Raw genomic sequence first — 22,138 nt, forward strand, 5'->3', positions numbered from 1 at the left:
TAAGGTAAAGAAACTAATAGATCAACTTTTGGATACGTATAAGTTTCGCATCTCGAGTACTAACCATTGTGTTAGTGAGATCTATCTATATAGGTGTTTACCCTTTGCAGTATTGTCTGCAGCACCTTATATATCAGCTTTCCTTTCCTATAGAGGAAGTAACCATGTGGTTTTTATTTGACATGGAAATGAGGAGAAAAAGGTAGAAGAAGAAGAGGGAGAAAAGAAGAGAGAAAAAAATGAAGTAGTGAGAAGAGAGGAGAAAAGAGCAAGGGAATGTTAGTTTGCTTGAACGTGTTCAATGAGTAGGCCCTGTAGTATAAATCTGTAGGTCACAACTGCTGCTTCGGTGGTCTGACTGGTCACGTGCTTCAGGTCCTAAAAGAGGACATAACCACATCTGCCAGCGGCTGGTGCACGGGGAGCCTCGGAGTATCAGCTTTTTACTTGATCTCCTAATAATCAAATTGTTCAGCTCTATATATAGCCTCAGAAAATTATATTTAAGTAAATGTATATTTTAATATGCTTATAATTAAGTAAAATAACTCCACATAACTGGTCTACAGAGATCAAAAATCAAATTCGTTCTTTTTCATCTCTAAGATAAATATATGCACTTCTACTTTTATTCAAATAAAATCAATAAAAAGTATGAAAGAAAACAAGTTCATATTATGCCTAATGTATTCTTTTATGTATAACATTTATGTGTAAATTTTAGCCAATTGTTATAATATCTAAAACATGTACTTCCCTGCTGGGGATTCCTAGTGCACAATAATGAGTCTTGCTTTATTCATCTGTGATTTAACGTTTTTCTATTCACAAATGGGAGAGAAAAATTATTTTAACCTAAAATACAGTATATATATTAATAACATTTTATTTATAATTGGGTAGAGAACTTATGAATACTTCTGCAACTTATATTTAAAAACTACTAAATTATTCATCTAACTTAAACTTAAGTTTAAGTTTAGACAACTTAAGGCAACTTAAACTGATATCTGAATAAGATGCACAGAAACTGTACATTAGGGGAAAGGAGTAAATAATAGGATCCTCATTAAAACCACGGTAGAAGCTTCATCTAATGGATGATAGAAGTCTCTGGTCATCAGAAATAGATTGAGAGCCACCCCTAACTAATTGTATGACCCTTGAACATCAGTGAAAATGTTAGCAGTGATATAATATCAATACATTGTCCCGGTGGGTTTTAATTAGGAATAATGATCATGAATGCAATATTTTTGGTGCCTTGTCTGACACATAGTAACTGGAAAATACTTTTGTGATAGTGATGAAGACGGGAAACAAGAAATTATGGAACATTAATTCAGTAAGTTAGACTGAAAAGAAACAGACACTGCTTAAGATGATTTTACAAGAGTTAACAGTGTATGAAAAGAACTCTTTCCCATGTACAGTTACCCATGATCCTAGCAATGGTAGGATTAACTAGGTGGTCATGTAGCTCACTTATCTCTCAATTCAGAGTTGTGCTCAATGAGAAAATGGCAAGACTTTTCAGCTGCCACTTTTTGGATGAAAGGTAAGTTTCCTCTACAAAAGAGAGCAGACTGAATACACTATACTAATTGAGAGCTAGGTCTTCGGTTTATGTATAGCTTTCAAATAAAGAGCGCTGTTTACATTCAGGTTTCAATGAGAGCAATTAACATTGTCATGTCTGTCTTTCTCAAGGAAATTTACACAGCGAAGTGGTTATTTTCCCCTTTCCTCCTCAGGACATGCCTCAAAAATATGAACCAGACATACTTGAATTTTAATCTTTAATATAACTCCAATCTTGTAATATTAATAAAGATCTCAGTACAAAACACCAAAACACATTACAGATCAGTAGTTCTAAGTAGTCACAGCAAGTGACATCAATGGAACTGAGGGCACTCACATTTTAAATTAAAGCAATACAGCCAGCCTGTGTCAGTGGAATTGAGGTTCTGGCAGTTGGACAGTTCCGACAGAGGTGAGGTTTATGTTGTGGAGTGTACTAACTTTACCCAAACAAGCTCTCTTCTCTCTCCTTTATATAGCATTTTTAATGTTATTTTAATTTTATCAGAATTAGTAATTTATAGAAAAATAATTGCTAAGATGAATTAGCATACTTGCTTAACCAAATTATAATTTTAGAGTTCACAGTAAAGGGCTCTGTGATATAAAGTTCCTATGAGCAGTTTCCTGTCAAATACTGAGGCCACAGAACTTCCTTGGAGAACAGATCCATTGTTGACAAAAACTGTAGTCACTGTAGGCTTCTCAGATAGAATATTCTTGATCCGAAGAACCTATTCAGGAGATTCAAATTAATACAGAGGCACCAAAAATACCATGCTATTCAATCACCAATAATTCCTGCCTTCCACAATGACAAAATGATTAAGAGGGCATGCTGTTGAATATGTTACCAATCTCTTTAATGCTTAAATTAAAGTACATTTTTAAATCTGCAAAGAAAGTACTTTTTTAAACCATCTAGTCATTGCATGCCAACACAGGATTTACTGTTATTATAGTAATTGAGCATTAACAGAAATACCTCTACATTAGTGTGCCTACTTGTACCTTATTAGTATGAATTAAAGTCATGTCATGTGGTGAGCTGACAATAAGCCAGGAATTTTAAAAACTGTTAGTATACCACACAAGAGGGCACATGTCTTTATATACACAATTGATTTGTGACTAGTCTACTATAATTCAATACAACAAAAGATTACCTTTCTAAAAGTATTTGAACAACATGAAATTCTACCAATTATTGACTTAAAGCAATTACAAAATTATTTCGTAGGTTTATTGTATTACTAGCCTAAAAAGTTAAATCATCACTATGATAGTTTATCATATATAAGTTCAAAGAACTTGAATAATTAGGTTGAAAGAACTAAAATATAAAAACCTCTGATGAAGGAGGATTGTTCGGGTCATAAATGAAGAGCTTCTGGCCATTAGGATGACAGCCTACCAAGATGTCCCCCGAAGAAGGATCAATAGATAAATTATCCACCAGTGTATCCAACTTGAGAACCTTCCAAATGAAAACAATGTAAACATTAAATAATACAAGAAACTTGATTAGATTATTTAATATAAATCTTTCTTGGCTCTATACATGGAGAGAATTACACACATCTCTCTGCTTCCACACCTTCAACACCAATATTCCTTAAAATAAACATAATAAACTGCTTTAAAGCCACTTTTCATCTTCTCTAAAATTAAGAAAACTGGGGTAATAATCAATCTCTCTAAAAAATGATATCCATTTTCCTTTAAAATATGCACAGTGATCAGTTAACTCATGGCACTCATTCAAAGCCTAATAGCAAATTCTTAATCAATCTAAAGTATTTCAAGAAGAAAGAAAACAATAATGATGTGGAACCCAATTTCTATCTTCATTTATTATTGAAAGAACTGACAATATGCATACATTTTCATTTTAGAATTCTATCAGTCATTTCAATTGTGAAAATTCTTATTGGAACTTATCAAATGCCATCAGCACTTCATGGAATGAGCTCAATCTGATGCAAATATCCAAACCCACTATGCAGGCTTTATCTTGGTCAGTCCTGGATATTGCTGGGAATAGGAGACTTGTATTTAAAGACCTGAGAATAGCAATACTAGCTATTCTGTTCTACGTAAGGTAAAATGCAATAGATTAATATCTGCATTATAAATAAAATAAATATTTTACCTTCAGTTGAGTTAAATTCATATTAGGGTGTTTTTCCAAAACATGAATTTCATGAGCGAGTATATCAGCAACATAGATGTACCTTTGCAAGAAGGATATCCTGGTTAAAACTCCATGCCAGTATATTAGGCTTCATTACCACAATGTGGACAAATAAATCTTTTTTTTTTTTTTTTTTTGGTTTATGGGCCACACCTGTTTGACGCTCAGGGGTTACTCCTGGCTATGTGCTCAAAAATCGCCCCTGGCTTGGGGGGACCATATGGGACGCCGGGGGATCGAACCGCGGTCCTTCCTTGGCTAGCGTTTGCAAGGCAGACACCTTACCTCCAGCGCCACCTACCCGGCCCCTGGACAAATAAATCTTAATAACCTGCCAAGTATTTAATCAATGATGGGTCTTCAAGGAATGCCTGGGAAAGGTCAATTTTTATTTAAAATATAAGCTTTCAAATCAATTTAGTGTTGTTGAAGCAAATACAGAAAGTAAAATTTTCTAAATTTTTATAAAGAACATATAAGGCAATATTTTAAAGAAACTTAGGCACTAAAAGAACAGTAAACTAAAGTTAGACTTCACAAAAATGACTTTAGTACATGATATGATTTGATATTTATAAGTATTATCTCATAAAATACATGGAACAGAACATGAAGTTTTATTAAGAAGTTTATAAATGTTCATTAGTATTCAACAATATAGAATATGTTAAAAATTTTGAGACAAAGATATATAACTATTTAGAACAACTTAGCTTCATCTAGGAAATTACCGTATGGTAATTTTAACATTTTCCAATTGCTCAATATAAACTGTTCCATTGAGAGATTATCGAATCAAATCAATTGTGGTAGAGATACAGTGTTTCTCCTAACAGCATAATGTGCTGGAATAATTGGTTTGTATGTATTAATCACCTAACACAACTTGATTAAGAGCATTAAAAGTATTTTAGGTCTAAGACTAAGGAAGCGTCCAACTCCTGAGAACACAAACAGGCTCACAAAGGAAGGGATATCTGCAGTAGGTAAGGAAGTGGAGACCAAAATAAGTAATGGAGGACAGGAAGGTTGTAAGGAAAATGAAATGTGGGGAAAGGCATAGGGGTCAGAATAAGCAAGGCAAGTTTGCTAAATCATGAGCATATACTCTAAAGCAATATTTCTCATAAGTTTTGGGGGGTAAAAATTTTTTTTTCCATAGTGGCCACCTTCCAAACTTGTTTCTCCCTTCTCCTGGTTGCCTCATAGTTTCATGCGCTTGTCACTGTGATTTTCATCTTTGGCCCTGTTGGAATATCTTGAGGGCCCACAGGGCCCCAATTGAGAAACAGTTCTAAAGCACGGCAATAATAGAAAAGAAAGATTAGAACCAAAATACAAAATATTAAAGCCTTGACTTGATAAATGGGCCCAAACAAAGTTTCAGAATATAGAAGTGACATGATAACCTACAGTCAGTTCCAATGAACAATGTATACAGAACATCTGCTTTGTAACATGGCACTTCTCAGCATGAGAAGTCAAAGATAAAAATGTAGCTCCCTTTTTTTATGGAGCTCTTAACATCTAGTGAAATACAGAAAATACAGAACGAAGGTGCCCAAGAAAGGAAAAAAAGTGAACTGTAAGTAAGTTCTAAGAGACTCTAATTCTCTAGTTAAGAGAAGATCAGAAAGAACCTCAACACCCAGTGAAAAGGACAAGGTGAAAGTGAGGAAGGAGGAACAGGGAAACCAATGTGACTTAATCTTTCGTTGGAGATAAAAGGTGAAAAAGTAGGTAAAGCTGAATCCCTTTTAATTATTGTTTTTAAACTTGGGTGACTGGAGTAAAAAGATTAGAGTTGGGGAGAAAGGCAGATTTGACTAATAGATCAGACTATCATTGATAACTGATGTATTACAGAAGTCAACATTTCTTTTCTGTTATCAACGGGTGCAGGAATATGCAGAGGATGGGAAGCTGAACCCAGGGCTGAATGACTCCAAAGCTAGAAGATTTAGCATGGTGCTACGAAGTTACCTTAGGGAACCCCTTTTTTCTTTTCTTTTTTTTTTTTTTCAGATTTTTTTTGTGTGTTGGGTCATACCCAGCAGTGCTCAGGGGTTACTCCTGGCTCTGTGCTCAGACAGGGGACCATATGAGATGCCAAGATTCAAACCATCATCCATCCTGGATTGGATGTGTTAGAGACAAAAGCCCAACTACTGTGCAATCTCTCTGCCCCCATGGGAACCTTTTTAAAATAATCCTTAGGTGCTTGCCTTACACATAGCCAGCATCCCATATGGTTCTCTCAGCCTGTTAGGAATGATCTCTGAGTGTAGAACCAGAACTAAACCTTTAGAACAGCCTGCTGTGGGCTCCCCCGCTCACACGTACATAAAAATATTTTTAATAAGTCTCAGAAGAAATTACATCAATAAAATAGTCATTTTGCTATCAAGGAAAGTGAAATTTATCAAGCATTTTGTTTTCATACAGTTCAATCAGTGTTCTAAGATATGAAGGCATAGAACATGGTTGAACATATTAAAATATCTATATTTTTCATTTTGAAGAGCAATTTTACAGTATTTATTAAAGTTAGCATTTAAAGGGCTCATTCTTTGAGCAGGCAATCCTATAGCTGAGTTTTTGTTTTTTGTTTTTTTAGATATAGGTGCAGAAATGTGTAGATAGGAGGGACATTTGAACTATGTGACCTATTTGAATCTACGTGAACTACCTAGATCTATGTTCTCCAAAACTAGAAGACAATTATGATGCTATAGTCTTTAGTGAGTTTGTTCTCAAGAAATATCTGAATTGGGGCAGAGAGAATTCAGCAAGTAAGTCCCACAGGATTAAGCCCTACAAAAACACAAAATATACCTAAGCAAAAAAGGCTCGCTGACCACATTTTTTGCCTGTAAGACGGCCAGATTTGATTTGAAACTACATAGTCCTTTCCTATCCAGCATGACAATAATAACATCCAAGCTATTAGGCATAGTCCTAGCATTACTGGTTGTTACCCCAAAACAAACAAGCAGAAAACCTGAACAAATTTCAGTGGTAAATGGAAATATAAAATTACCTTTTATAGAGGAAAAAGTACAATATTCATCAAGAGAGAATTGTTTAAATTATTCTAGAGTCTTTTTAAAAGGGAATAATTTGAAGGATAGAAGACAATGGACTATGTATTTTTAAAATTAAACAGATTTTTCAATTCTTTAACATACTTAATACCATTTATAAATTTACATTTTGGGACCAAAGAGGTAATACAGTAGGTAAAGGTGCATACAGCTTTGCACACAGTTGACCTGGGTTCTCATCCCTGAATCTCTGGCATCACATATGCCACTACTCCTGGCAGAGATCTCTGTTCATAGAATCAGGAATTAACTCTGAGCACTGCCAGGTGGATCCCAAAAACTAAAAAAAAATTTTAACTTATAAAACTAAATTCTATACTAAAACATACCAAACACTGTTTTTATACATAAGTAATATATACACTTAGAATATGCTTATAAATTTTATATAACTATATCACAGCCTAACACTATTAAGTGATACATTATCATATAAATATATGCATGTCATATGCAAATATAATTTATCTATGTAAGCATCATAGACTAAAAATACTATGCTCTTTCCATATTAGAAAAAAAAGGAATGTGAAAAACTTGGCCTAGCCTCATAACTAAGGAGAAATTACGATATTCATAGGGAATCATACTTTTTATCAGGTGAAATATTGATCCCATTTGCTGAATCAAATCCTTCTGCTACCACTTTAACTTCATTTGGACTGTAGTAGACAACGTTTGTCCAATGTAAATTCAAGTATGTTTCCAAATACTTTAAGAAAGGATCAGAGAAGTAGTGGTCATTGGTGGCATAGAAATGTAATGGTCCAACAGCTATGATATCATTCACACTGAAAGAGAAAAATAAATATGAGAGAAAATAAAAAAGCAATTAGTCTTCATATTAAAGATCAAGGTTCATACAACATGTGCTTAAATTTATTTCCTAAGTGATTTCCAGGAAAAGCCCAGCTAAAAATGGCATGGTTATTATAGTCAGAGATAATATCATTGCTAGAGAACATTTTTGTGTAGTCTTAGGCAATTTAAAGAAAGTTCATTTAACAATTACAGTAGGTTTATATAAAAGAAAAAAACTTAGTGTCAGCTAGGTATGTTTTCTGACAGTAGTAATTTAAGATTTAACAACAACATGTAAGAACACTGTTGTCCATGGTAGAGCTAGAAAATGCCTCAATGGCTGGTGAGCTGGTGAGACTGTCAATAACATTTACCTAGTTTCCATTTACTCAAGTTGCTGGATTTTTTTTTGAGTTCCTTGAATTCTTAGTTATTAGTCAAACTAAGGTTGACTGTTCAATTTCTACCTAACTCACAAAGCCAACCTGCCAAGAATGAAAAGGCACTCAGTAAACATTTGCAGAGAAATGGATGATGAAATGCCATAGGTACAATGTTTCAGGTGAGAGATTTATATGCTAAAAACAATTACATTTTTAAAAGTAAAAGGCCAATGGTGTAATTAAACTTAAATTCCAATTACTCTATGTAAAAATTTCAGAAAGAGCTGATTTTTCCTCTAATAAATGAGAAACAGAGCTACAGAAAAGGTATGTCTCCTTCTGCTCTAAGAGTTCCATAATAGAGAGGCTGCTGCTGGACAGTATTTATGCTCACTTATTATGATGTGAAAGTTTTGAAAAATAATTGGAAGTTACATGCTTAAGCCCTAGAAAGGGAAGTAGAAATTAAAAATATTCATCAAATTCAAACTTAAAAGAAGCAATAAGCTAAAAACAAGCTGAGCTGGGAAGGTTAAACATTATCCTCTTTTAGCCACATTATCAACCAACTATATGCTTTTAAAGGACTAATATCCTACTTCCTATCTGAAACTATCAAATTCAGTACAACCATTAGACTACAACTAACAGTGACTAGTGAATGTATCATGTATTTAGTACCACACAAGACATACAAACTCCATTAAAATTAGGGAATTCTTTCTTGCCAGGACAAGTCTTATTATTTAGCTGGTCAGTCATCTGAAAATGGAGGGTTAATAGCAAGAACATGATGAGATATCTTTCTACTTCTAAAAATTCTCTAAAGGAGCTTAGACCTAACTGCTAAATTCCTCCCCACTTGGGGAGTTCTTTTCCTTTCTCCTCTTTTCCAATTAACTTTTCTTTTTTCTAAAATAAGAAAATAAAATGTCTCTGTAGCCCAGTTCAACAATTTTTAAGGGAATCCATATAGAATGTAGACCACTGATTATTTTAACGAGTGATGTCACACACGTACACCCACACTTACATGTGTGTATTTTAGATCTTAGCAAAGATAACAGAATAAGCATGATAATAATTAACATACTAGAGACATATAGGAAAAAGAACAAATTAAGTACCTGGAAAGAAGCTCATGTTTGATTGTTTTCAGATGAACAAGAGAATTTTGTTCTTCATCAAATTGAAAAATTTCCACTGTATTCTTAAATTCTGGGTGATTAACAACAAAGAGATAAACTGTCTCATCTAAAGAATGGAAAGAACAAAGTTAATTTACAAAACATAAGCACAGACCTCTCAGCAGACACTGACATTTAAATACCACAGGCAAGGAAAGGTTGCATGTGTAAGCTGTTAGATGACCTAGTTGATCATTCTTCTTTCCTTCTTTCCCATCACTGTCTGATGTTATTTCTGATCACTGGTCCCCTGACCTTTCAGAGTATTTCCCACTCCATATACAAAATTCATGGAATATCTGTTTATTGTTTAAAAAATATACAGCTCTTTTTAAGTTAATGATCCTAGATATATTAAAAGGTTAAAAAATCTAAATATATTAAGTTTTTATGATTAAGAAATTTTAAAATGTAAAATAATTTACTGTTAGTTGAAGAAACAAATAATCAAGTTATTTGCAAGAAGAGAATACATGATGAATTCATTAGTTAATTATTTTCTTTATTATTGGTATGATAAAATTCTATGTTCCACAGTCATTTGTAAACATTTATAAGCTTTCAAAATATTGGTTGCTACTTGGCTCTTACCGCTGTCTATGAAAGTGCTGATACCATGAGGATTAAATGAAGCTAAATTAAATCCACGGCTGATTCTTAATTCCAGTGCTCTTGGATTTTCTTCTTTTAGATCCATCATCAGTATTCCTCCAGGCTTATCTGGTGCAAAGCTGTGGAGCCCTGGACATTTTAGACCCTTTATTAGATAAAGAAAAAAGTTAAATACAGGTTTGAATATTTTTATGAATTAAAGTGGGAACTATAAATAAATTGTAAACACAAACCAAACCAAAAGGAGAAAATCAAAAGATATATCAATTTGGAACAACATAAGATGAACACCTGCTTTTTCTGAGATGATGAGGAAGACTAGGTATTTAGTCTCTTCAGAGGATATAGGAAAAGTTGATTTCTGACTCTCAACTCCCCAGCATGCACTTAACTAACAAAAAGCAAAAGAATTGGTAAATTCACTGACTTTGTGAATATCAGTTAAGGCATTCCTTATCTCATATTCTTTATCCAATCTACCAGCAAATCTTATTGGCATTATCTGGAAAATAGAAGCTTTTATGAGGATGCAAATTCTTCACCATGACAGCCAAGTCCTGGGTCTGTCTTGTCTTGACAGTCAAATCCTGGGCCTAGTGCATAATCTATCAAATATCCCACTCGCTCAAAACACCCAATATATCGAATACTAGATCCCTGATTACATACTGTCCTATTGGGATTTCATGTAGTTCTACTTTTCAAACTGCCATAGGCTTATTTATAATTAAAAAAAATCACATTTATTTATATGGCAACACGTAAGGCATATCCCCACACCCTATACCTCATTGTTTTAGTCTTCACTATTTCTGCTTAAATATTTTTGGGAATTAAACTACATCATAATATTATGTCTTATACTGGCTTTTCCCTGTCTGGGAAAAGTCAGAGTTTGATCATTTTCAATCCCACTATTTCACTGAAACTTTTATCTCTAATAGTTTTGCTAAAACTCTTGTATATACTGTTTAAAAAATACATAACTACAACTCTTTCAGAAAAGTTACCAGTTTGTCATTATGTCATTTCTTTTTATTATTTAATAAGTTTATTTAGAATTCTAATTGATTATTTACAGTTATAGAGTTGTTAAGCATTTTATTCCTCTTCTAAATCTTAATGGAAAGGCAGTTAATGTTTCCCTATTAACAATAATATTTGCTGTAGGTTTCTGAAAGCTTTCCTTTTTATTTTAGTTTTTTCAAATTTTAAATCAGCAATTAGTGTAGAATTTTAATAATTTGTCAGCATCCATTGAAATAATTAAATCATTTTTTATATCTAAATGTCCTATTTATTTAAATTTATACATACAAAATTATGTCTACTTTATGCACAAAACTGGATATTAAAGAAATTCTCTTCAATTAAAAAATATATCTAAAATTGCATAATTTCAAGGCAAGCAAGTCCAGTAACTACTTGCTAGTTAATTCTATTCTATTACTATTACTTTAGAGTATAATTATTCTATTGCTACATGGCTGTGCCTCTCAGCAGTTTGTAATCTCTATTTTTATCAAGGTCCCATAAATAATAACCTGATTTCATTGCACAAGGAGCTCCACCAGTGATGGTGACAATAATTCACAGTCTTTTTCAGCACTGCCTATTATTTATATCTGGATTTTCCTGATAAGAATTTTTTAATTGCATTAAAATACACAAATATGAAGTGTACTATCTTCACCATATTTGGCATTCTTTTCAGTAGTAATAAGAACATTCATCATTCCATTTAAATCTTATTAGTGTTCTGTTCAACTCGATCCATGGTTTCTTGGAGTCCGTTGAGCATCTTCCATATTGCTAGTCTAAAGTCCTTATCTGAGAGGTTAATTAGTTGGTTGGTCATTATCTGGTCCTCAGAATTGTCATCTTCATTCTCTATGTCTGATGCTGGCCTGCGTTGTTTCCCCATTGTCACACTTGTATTGTGGGTTTTTCTACGTGTTGTGGTGGTATTCATTGTCTATATGATGCAGGCAGCACACTCCTCTGGCTCCTCCCTTTCTGGATGGGCTGACTTGCCTCTAAGGGAGGGGAGTCCTCTGTGGATGAAGCCTCACACTGGGTCAAATCTTAGGCCCGAGCATGCAACAGAGAAGACAGTCTCGAGAGAAATGTTTGCTTCTGTGATATAGCACCGTTCTTAGTGTAATTTTTCCTTCTTGTTGCAATGGTGTTCTTTCCTTAGAAAGAGTGCACGGCCGCTCCGCTTCGCTATGCGGCCGTGCTCTGCTGGAGCCTCTTTTTGCCCCACTCGCAAGAGTTTCACGCAAGAGGACAGTAGACAGACATAGACAGGTCACACTCACAGTTTTTCACAGTTGGGCCCCACTGGGCCGGTGTCATTCCATTTAAATCTTTGGGTTTTTTTTTTTTTTGGTTTTTGGGCCACATCCGGTGATGCTCAAGGTTTACTCATGGCTATGCACTCAGAAATCACTCCTGATTAGGGGGATCATATGGGATGCAGGGGATTGAACCCAGGTCCGTGCTGGGTCAGCTGCATGCAAGGCAAACACCTTACAGCAGCACTATCACTCCGGCCCCCATCTAAATCTTTTTTATATCTCGTCTGTCACTTAGTAAGTGTGATGTTAGTTTTGAGGAAACCATAACACTTTTATCAATGAAATAGGATATGTTAGATAAGACAAAATGCTACAAAAAAGCAAACACCTACCACCATATACAATTTATTCATTTAAAAGAGCATATTGGGCCCAGCGTGATAGCACAGGATGTTGGGAACTTTCCTTGCATGCAGCCGACCCAGGTTGGTCCTTGACATCCCATATGGACCCCTAAACCAGCAAGTGTTGATTCCTCCCGAGTGCTTATCCAGGAGTAAAACCCAAGTATTGTGGGGCATGGCCCCAAAACTAGCAATGTTGAGTAAATTTTAAATGACCGAAGAGAACGTACTGACATGGCCACAAGATCACTGTGTCATAAACACTTCAGCTGAAGCAGCTATACATTTCTGTACTTGGAAATCTCATTCTTCTAAGCCAAATTTATTCGAGGTGGGAAAAGTGGAATAGGGAATCCTGTAGAGAACTGCATGAAATGTCTGAGAACATTGTTTAGGGGTGGTGGGGGGTGTTGTGGGAGGAAGTGGGGGAAGCACTGCCTTCAACATGGATTTTTGCAGTGCTAGTACTAACTTTGATTGGTAGACCTGGTTATTTTTGCCTGAAAACATATGTACAGGCATGTGTTTCAAAACAAATGCAATGCTTTTAGAAACATTCGTTCTGCATAGGAAATTAAAGGAAACTTATCTTTAAAACTATGTTCTTAATTTTGAAAATAGTCTTTTTTTTTTCTTCTCAGTAGTATCAACCAACATTCGCAGTCTTTCATATAAAAGCTATCAGGTACCTGAAGTGTGTTCTAACTCTCATTCTCATCTAAGACAAGTTCTCTCACATTTCTTGTAAAACTGACAACTATTTTATTAGTGTTGCAACTTCTTTCTAAAGCATCTCCCAACATGTCCCTCAAAGTCTCAAAACCTTGAAAATAACAAAAATAGAAGAGAACCAAAGTAATTACTGACTGCCTTCAAAGCCTGATACTTTTCTTCAAGCAAAGGATGATGAGGCCAAGGACCTGCTTTTCTTCCCAAGTCAGAGAGGAATAGTAGCAGAACGTCCTGCTCACATATTAACTTAGTTTTCCAATTATAACAGAAATTACAATTACAATTTCTTACCAGTTTCAAAAGGCCAGACAATTTACAAGCCTGACTACCGTACGCCAAGATTTGTCATCCTTTTCAGTTTTAGTAATTAAGGCTAAAGTGAAGAATATAGATATAGATATATAAAGTCTGTCAATGACTAAATCTTAATGATAGGCTATTCCAGGTAAAAGGGAAAAACTAACCAAAGTATATTTCTCTGAGTAAGTTAGTATGTTGCCTGAAAACATCTAATAACAAACTTTTACCTTATAACCAAATATCTAATCAAAAGAATGGTAGAGCCTATATTTAAGAGTATAATGCAGTATTGACTATCCACAAAACTCAGCTTCTACAATAATGTTCCAAATATCCATTTTAAAGACAAATGTATAAAATATAAATTGCCTGGAATATTTTACAATGGAGGGGAGCATAATGAACAGTAAATATAATTGGTAAAGATATTTTATTTCTCCACTTAGATTAGGTGAGGACAATTTCCAAAATCCTCTTTAAAGTGTCATTTGAGGTGGAAAAACTTATTTCTAAATCTTAAAAACAAATTATTGCTATCTAAACCTCATCAAACACCTCGGTAGCTTCTTTACTGAGAAAGGGAGGAGATACTCACCACACTAAAGAAAGCAAGACCATTGGGAAGTATGTCAATATCTTCAGCACCAGCTTCTATAAATTCAGGAAATACATAAATGTCATGTTCAAATTCTGATATTTGTTAGATAAAGTATAACAAGGACTTTGTTTATCAATGTCTGTATCTTCAGGGATGATTCGAATATTTGTTTCTATAAGAAGCTACTTTTTTGAATAAACGTCAGCCTGAACAGTGAATTCCTGGCTTTAGATGTTAAATACTTTATATTTACTCACATCAAAGTCAAGTAATCACCACATTTTTAGCTATAATACTGAAAAGTTGACATCTGTACACTCATAATAAATATCCAGCTGTCTATATAAAAGTAATTGACATCAGGGGAATATTACTTTCAGAATGAAGAGCTGATAGTCATTTAACCATGCAAATATGTTTGTCCCTTTCTCTATTCATTCAATCTGAAGCATCCGCAGACATTTCACTCATTAACAAAGATAAAACACCTGGGATTCCATATTCCCTCTTGGAAAAACAATGCCCAGCTTGTTTTCATAAAAAAAAAAGTTTTCTGTTTACTCTTTAAATTTAGGTTTCAAATTACAGATAAAAAGAAACTAGCAAAGAAAATTAATTAAATATACCATGCATCTAAGTAGGATGAAACTTATAACACTCTCTTTGAGTTAGACTATAGTTATATTGATTGCTTATTGATTGTCTGCAGTATACTCCATACAGCACAGCAAATAATTAGACATAAGAATGTCCCAGCGGCCTCACATTATAAATGCCACAGGAAGATAATAGATCCAAAGACAAGAAAAGAGGAATAAAAATGGCTTAGATTAAGTTAAATCTTGGCATATTCTTTGAGTCCACAAATCCAATCTTCTCCTTTAAGACCTCTCCAAAGGATTTCTCGATAATTATTTCTAGGTTGTCAAAAACAGCTTCTATCCAAACTTTTTTTGTTTTTTATTTAGGAGTTTGCATTTAGTTCATTATTCATTACCTCCAGCATTGCTGGATCTCAAACAATGGCACAGGGCAAAAGAAACTAAAAATACCAAGAACTTCACTTTATAAAGATGTCCTCCTATCTACAAGTTTCTCTGACGCAGGTGGGTACAGGGATAGTGGCGTTCTTATTCTAGGATGTAAGGAGTCACAAATGAATTTCAAAGAGTCTATAAAGCACCTAAAATTGTCTGCAAAGTAAAATTTATTCTGGGTGTCCAGATGCTAACTTTTCTGTGAAAAGAACTTTTTAGCATATTTTATGGTTAAGAATATATTTTCAGGGCTGAAAAAAACAGTGCCTGAATAAGGGTTAAGACACTTGCCTTGGGCCAGAGAGTTAGCACAGTGGTAGGGCATTTGCCTTGCATGTGGCTGACCCAGGTCTTGAGTTTGATCCCCAGAGTACCATATGGTCCCCCAAGCCAGGAGTGATTTCTGAGTGCATCACCAGGAGTAACCCAAAAACCAAAAAAAAATAAAAATAAAAATAAAAAAAGACACTTGCCTTACTTTTAGATGAACTTGGTTTGGTCCCCACAGTAAATATGGGGCCCTAGATTCACCATATATTACTTCTGAGCATGAAGCCAGGAGTAAGCCTTGTGTTCTATTGGGTGTGGCATGCTCGTCATCCCAAAGTTTTTTTTAAAATAAAGAGAGAAAGAGAGAGAGGAGAGAGGGAGAGAGAGGAGGGAGAGAGAGAAGAAAAGAGAGAGAAAGAGAGAAGAGGAGAGAGAGAGAGAGAGAGAGAGAGAGAGAGAGAGAGAGAGAGAGAGAGAGAAATAGTATTGCCAGATGTGACCCAAAAACAAAGGGAAAAAATAACACCTCATACTTTCTGAAATTAGGATAACAGCACATGGGTCAGGAGCACATGCTTTGCATGCACAGAGTTTGATCCCTGTCACCAGGGGGACACCTGTGAACACCTGTGAGCACCAAAAGGTGTAGCCTTTCTGACCTCTGACCTCCACAGCACTTAGTGATCACTGGCACCACAGAGCTCAAGAAGCACTTAACCCACCCGCTCCCTAGCATTGGTGCCCTTCAGTCCAACTGACTGAATACCATTTAAAGTATCTCCTAGGTTCACTGAGCATTATGTGGGAGACCTTCACATTCACACAAACCCCCCAAATGCACTATCTTTGTATCTTGAAAAATTAAGCAAATTGCTTAAAGAAATAGATATTCCATGCTCCTAACTTGGAAGCGTTAACACTGTAAAAATGGCTCTAGTACTTAGAGAATCAGAGAGATTAGAGTAATTTCAACCAAATTTCCAATGACATTATGTAAGGAAAAAGAAACAAATTGTTACTAAAATTTATATGAAACCCCAAAAGATCCTAAGAAGACCCTAAAACAAGCACAAAATGGATGTATCATTTTCCCTGACTGCAAACAGTACTGCAAAGCTATAGGGCTTTTAAAAATATGGTATTGGACAAAACATAGATCAATGAAATATGAGTTCAGAGTTAAATCCTTAAAAATATGGACAACAAATTTATAATAATAAATATGAAGAAATGTAGAAAGGTAAGTTTCAATAAACCATTTTAGAAAAATTGAGTTGCCATATGCAAAAGAATAAAACTAAATTACTGCTTCATTGTATATACAGTTTTAAGATGTATTAAAGACTTATCTGTTAGTTCTGAAATCACAAATTCATTGGAAAATAATTAGGCAAATTACTTGTTGAGGTGTCAACATCATGATGACCCCCCAGAGGGTTATTAAACCACAATGCATGTGAGCCCCACAACTAGAAGTGTGGCCCCAACAAGCATAAGTGGTAGTAGCACAACTAAATTGTGTGATTCCTAGCAAATGACACAACAAAGTCTGTGTGTGTGTGTGTGTGTGTGTGTGAGAGAGAGAGAGAGAGAGAGAGAGAGAGAGAGAGAGAGAGAGAGAGAGAGAGAGAGAGAGAGATCCTTGCAATAATTACAAGGGAAAGAGAAAAAAAAGAATCCCACTTCCTCTAGAAAGTTTTCTAACTCAGTGCAGCTGATTTCAATCCCTTATTATTTTTAAAATTTTATAATTGTTTTTGTTTTGGGGCCAACAGTGAATTAGCCCCTGCTATATCCAAACCCTTCACAATGTTTTAGATTTTTGTTCTGTTCCTTTGGGGGCCACACCTTCTTGGTTACATGCCCATAAATGAGGTCTGTCCCTTTAAGAGCAGAGACCTCTGTTAAAAAGGAACCCCAGTTAACCCCTTTAGAGTTAGTTGGGGGTGGGGTATAAAAAACCCAGCTGGAGTGTGCTGGGGTGGGGTGGGGTGGGGTGGGGTAGGGTGGAGTGGGGGTGGGTCTGTTTCTCCAGAAAGACTGCTACATTTTCTTCACTGGAAAAACTATTAACTGGACTAACAGTTACTGCTGTCAGGCCCCTGGCTTCCCTATCCTGCCTGTTCTCCATTAAAATCTGTCTTGAGAAAACTTAGTCTTGTCAGAGTTGTGCTGCTCAGCTTCAGGCAGCGGTGGCTTCTGGCAACAACCAGCAATTCTCAGGTGTTATTCCTGGCAGGTCCTTGGGAAACCATCTAGTATGCTGGGGATTCAAACCTGGGTCGCTTCGAGTAAGGCAAGCGCCTTACTTGCTGATCTATTGCTCTGGCCTCCAAAATATTTACTATGTTATGTAGTCTATTATATTTTACTTTTTCGGTTCATTAGATAGATCTGCATGATAATCACCCTCAGATAAGATGTCACAATGAAAACAGTATGAAAAAGTTACATAACTTAATCTTTGCTCCTTATATCTGTTAGGAAAAGTCAAAACATACTATGCTGTACAATAACTTTTTTGTTTTCCAAATCTCCCAAGTAGTAGTTATTGTAAAGTTTCTCAGTCAGGTATATAAAGCTATTAGTTAACTCAAGAGAAAAAATTTTTTTTAAATTTTTGTTCTATTTCTAGAAACTGAGTGCTAACATTTTTAAAGACATTTTAAATGCATTGAAACTTTTTTGTTTGTTTGTTTGTTTTTGGGGCCACAACCAGCAGCACTTATTCCTGGCTCTGCACACAGAAATCCTTCTGGCAGGCTCAGGGGAACATATGGTATGCTGGGGATTGAACTCAGGCCAACTACATACAAGGCAGATGCCCTACCCACTGTGCTATTGGTCCAGCTCCTGCATCAAAAAATTTTGAACCATAAAATTACTCGTCATTTTAATTTTTATTTAAATATTATTATACTAAATTGTTCTTGGGGGTCCACACTTAGCAATGCTCACAAGTTATTCTTGGCTCTGCACTCAAGAATTACTCCTGGAGGCTGAAGCAATAGCACAGTGGCAAGATGTTTGCCTTGAACGTGACCAACACAGGACGGACACCGGTTCGATTCCCAGCATACCATATGATCCCCCAGGCCTGCCAAGAGTGATTTCTGAGCTCAGAGTCAGGAGTATCCCCTGAGTCCCACTGAGTGTGATCTAAAAACAAACAAACAAACAAACAAACAAAAAATTACTCTTAGTGGTACTGGAATCCTATGCAATGCCAGAGTTTGAACCCAGGTGGATATATGCAAGGCAAACAGACTACCTGCTGTACTAAAGTTCCAGCTTCTATTATGCTAAATCTTGACTAAGTAAAACTTAATTTCTGTCAATAGACATAGGAAAAGATAAATATAAAACAATCTCAAAAGTTTCAAGAGTTTCTTTTCAGTGAGATGAATATAGTGTTACTCTGTGTGTGTGAGAGAGACAGAGAGAAAAAGAGAGAGGAAGAATGAATGAGAGAGAGAGAGACCAGAGAGAAAGACAGACAGACAGACAGACCAAACTGGAAAGTACGAGAGAAACTTTCTATCTCTACTGTCTATCATAAAGTTTATTTTTTTTCCAATATGGGAATGTTTGCCCAAGATATGATTATTCATGTTATCAAATTCCACTGAATAAACTGTTGCTAACAACATCTAACTTCGAATTATTATTAGCCATTATGCATCACTAATAGCATTCAACAAATATTCTCAAAGTGTGTGCTAGTCAAAGAACAAAATCAAAAGACAAAGAAAAAGAAGCACAATTCTAATTAGGTCTAAAAATGTTTCCCAAATGTGTTTCTAATCACTCATCATCTCCGCTCTGTTGCCTTTTGAAGTGCCTCAGAGGCATTCAACACATCGCAAGGGGGCCATAGGTGACATAGTTCCTCATTCTTTCGCATTCCAGACAGCAGCTCACACACATCACAACATAAAGGTCACAAACACAGACAGATGCCTGTTCAGAATACAAATGTTGCACTTGTTTTTCTTTAAGAAGCCCCATTCCACGGAGTTGTGACAGAAATGTACTTAACAGTTTTTCCAATAATGTGTTTGGCAATGGCCTATTGTCTTCTCTCATATCTGAATTCATAGAAGGTGAGGTATACAGGATCACTGGCTATCTATAATTTGACAATTATTAACTGAGCAGCAAAAGTAACTTTAGGTATCAATGACTCAACTTCCCAACCTTGAACACTACTTAGAGATGCCATTTGTTTTTTGATTAGCAACTAGGCTCCTAGGCGGGGGGGGGGGGGGGGGGGGGGGGGGATCACTGGGGGGGGGGGCATCTTTGTGATTGCGACAGAAGACTGGAAGCTGCTGAATTTCTTGGAAACCCAGACATCCTTAGTACTAATCCATCAGCATTGTCCTGCATAGATCTGATTAGTCTAGTATTTACAGCCGACTTGGCTTCTTCCTGATGAGATTTAGGTAACTGTCTTAGGAAAAAGATGGGAAGAAGGATACATGGAAACAGAAAGAGGGACAAAGGAAACAGAGCACATAGCAAACAGATGTGCAAAGAATGAGAGGTGCACAAGAAGACTAGAAGAAATTTTGAAATAAAACAAGTTACCCTGAAAATTTATGAAAGTGTAACCTTTGGAATGTAATCCAAAAAAAAAGTTATTGTTACTCCTATGCTCTTACTAAGAGCACTGTCTGGAGAGAAAGAACCTGCTTGAGTGTGACTATTTAGTAATGTCCATCAAAACTTTTACCATGTATATTTATGAATAATAATCTTATTATTAAATAGATAATACACATAAAGCTATGGACAGTGGTACATACTGGATGTAGTTAACAAAACCTGTGACTGAGAACTGGAGAGAAGAAATGTGCACATGCAAATAGAAAAAACAGCACGTAAATCTACATATGTTGATGTGAAAAGTTCCTACTTTGTTAGGAATAAAGTGAATTCTCAGAATATTCTATTATACCAAAATGTTGTTTGTAAAAAAAAATAGCTATTTGTTATCCTGTTCGCAGCCACACTGAAAAATATCAGCAGGAGGGGTTGGTGCAATAACATAGGAAGCAGGCAGCCATGCAGCCAATCCAGGTATGCTTCCCAGTATCCCATATGGTCACCTAAGTCACCAAGAGTAATTTCTTAGAGCCAGGAGTAACTCCTGAGTGCTGTCAGGTATGACCCAAAAAAAAAAACAAACAAACAAATAAACAAAAATCATCAAGAAAGAAAAATAAACTATCTCTGTGGTGATTTCTGTAGGAAAATGGAAACTTCGTGGAGAGATTTTTATTTTCTAGTTTAATAACTTCCTTTCCTTCAAACAAATTCACTAGCAGATCCCCAGGATAATGCAACACATATTTCAGAAACCACACAAAACAAAGAACATAGACTTCATAAAATAATTCAGAAAAGCCACCATATAACAAAGAAGTGAAATGATAGAGAATAAATAATTAACTACAGATGGGATAAGAGGGAAAAAATACAAGGTACATGAGAGCAAGAGATGGACTTCAGAGGCTATTAGTGACTCTTGTGTTTTGACTGCTGAAAAGTAATAATTACTTGCCAAAATACTATTAATGAGCTATTTTGTGGTGATGGCCAAACTCTGTATAACAAGCATTTTCTTATACTTACCGATTCCTTTAATCAGGTTGCAGTTTGGAAGGTCTATGGATTCTACTTCTCTGGAGGCTTTAAGTCGACTTCTGTTTTTTTAATAAGAAGAATATACTTTATGTATTCCTTACTTTGTAGCAGAAAGGGTTTAAACAGGTCTACTGAAATACATAATACTATAAATATAAAGCAGATAAAAAGAGAGAAAAACAAGAGTAGCAACATAAAACAGTGCCAGAAATGAATTTAAAACAAAAATGCATATCACAGTGTTTTATCTGGGCTGTAAAAGAAACCAAGTACCTCAACAAATAAAATGTCTAGAATAAATTCCTATGTAAATAAAACCATGACATGAGGTAATATTTCTCACATTTCTGGGACAGTGGGATGAGTTGATTTAAATCAGAAACCCTGTCTTCCTTCTGAGGGCTCAGAGGACATCACCCCCCCCACCCAAATCTCAGACTTTGCAAAATGAAACAGTAACCAAAAAGGGGCCAAGAGATAATGGCACTGTATGCCATTGTGTCTGGGGCACTGAAGAAACCCACAAATAGTTACTAGGAAATAACAAGAAAAGACATCATGCATTGTTACTTCAATTTAAAAAACATATATAAAAAAGCAAAAGGCTTCAATCTGTAATTCTATTTATTAAGGTGCACAAGTTGGAGAGCATCAACTAACTTAACAAAACAATTTGAAGTTATTTCAAGAAACCTCAAGTGAAGGAATAATGAGAAATGGCTGAGCTCTAATAAAGATTTTCCTTTGTCTCTCTGCCCTGGAGTAAAGGACCCTAGATCAGTTTAGCAAGCACATCAAGGACTTGTGGCCTCCTCTTCTCTGACTCACATTTTCTTCTTTTTTCTCTCCAGTTATGAATAATAACAATAGTGCTTGCAGAGTCCTTTACATTTTTTTTGTAAGAAGCATTATTTTTTTTAAGTAGCACACATTAAAGAGACAAAATAACAATTTGCCGCTTGTCTCTCTCCTATTCATATTCT

The 22,138-nt window shown here is 35.3% G+C and overlaps 1 protein-coding gene across 1 annotated transcript in view; it reads right to left on the reverse strand.

The window, feature by feature from the left end:
* Positions 1 to 1,791: 1,791 nt before the first annotated feature.
* Positions 1,792 to 22,138, reverse strand: part of PON2 (paraoxonase 2) — a 30,626-nt gene continuing 10,279 nt past the window's right edge. Inside the window, exons 2-9 of the mRNA XM_049784818.1 lie at positions 21,144 to 21,214; positions 14,197 to 14,252; positions 9,845 to 10,010; positions 9,194 to 9,320; positions 7,473 to 7,673; positions 3,737 to 3,818; positions 2,933 to 3,061; positions 1,792 to 2,318 (exon numbers count right to left, since the gene is read on the reverse strand). Of these exons, the coding sequence (XP_049640775.1) occupies positions 2,160 to 2,318; positions 2,933 to 3,061; positions 3,737 to 3,818; positions 7,473 to 7,673; positions 9,194 to 9,320; positions 9,845 to 10,010; positions 14,197 to 14,252; positions 21,144 to 21,214 (991 nt within the window). The 3' untranslated portion in view covers positions 1,792 to 2,159. The remainder of the gene's footprint in view (positions 2,319 to 2,932; positions 3,062 to 3,736; positions 3,819 to 7,472; positions 7,674 to 9,193; positions 9,321 to 9,844; positions 10,011 to 14,196; positions 14,253 to 21,143; positions 21,215 to 22,138) is intronic.

The sequence above is a fragment of the Suncus etruscus genome, chromosome 1 (assembly GCF_024139225.1).
Source record: "Suncus etruscus isolate mSunEtr1 chromosome 1, mSunEtr1.pri.cur, whole genome shotgun sequence".
NCBI lineage: Eukaryota > Metazoa > Chordata > Mammalia > Eulipotyphla > Soricidae > Suncus > Suncus etruscus.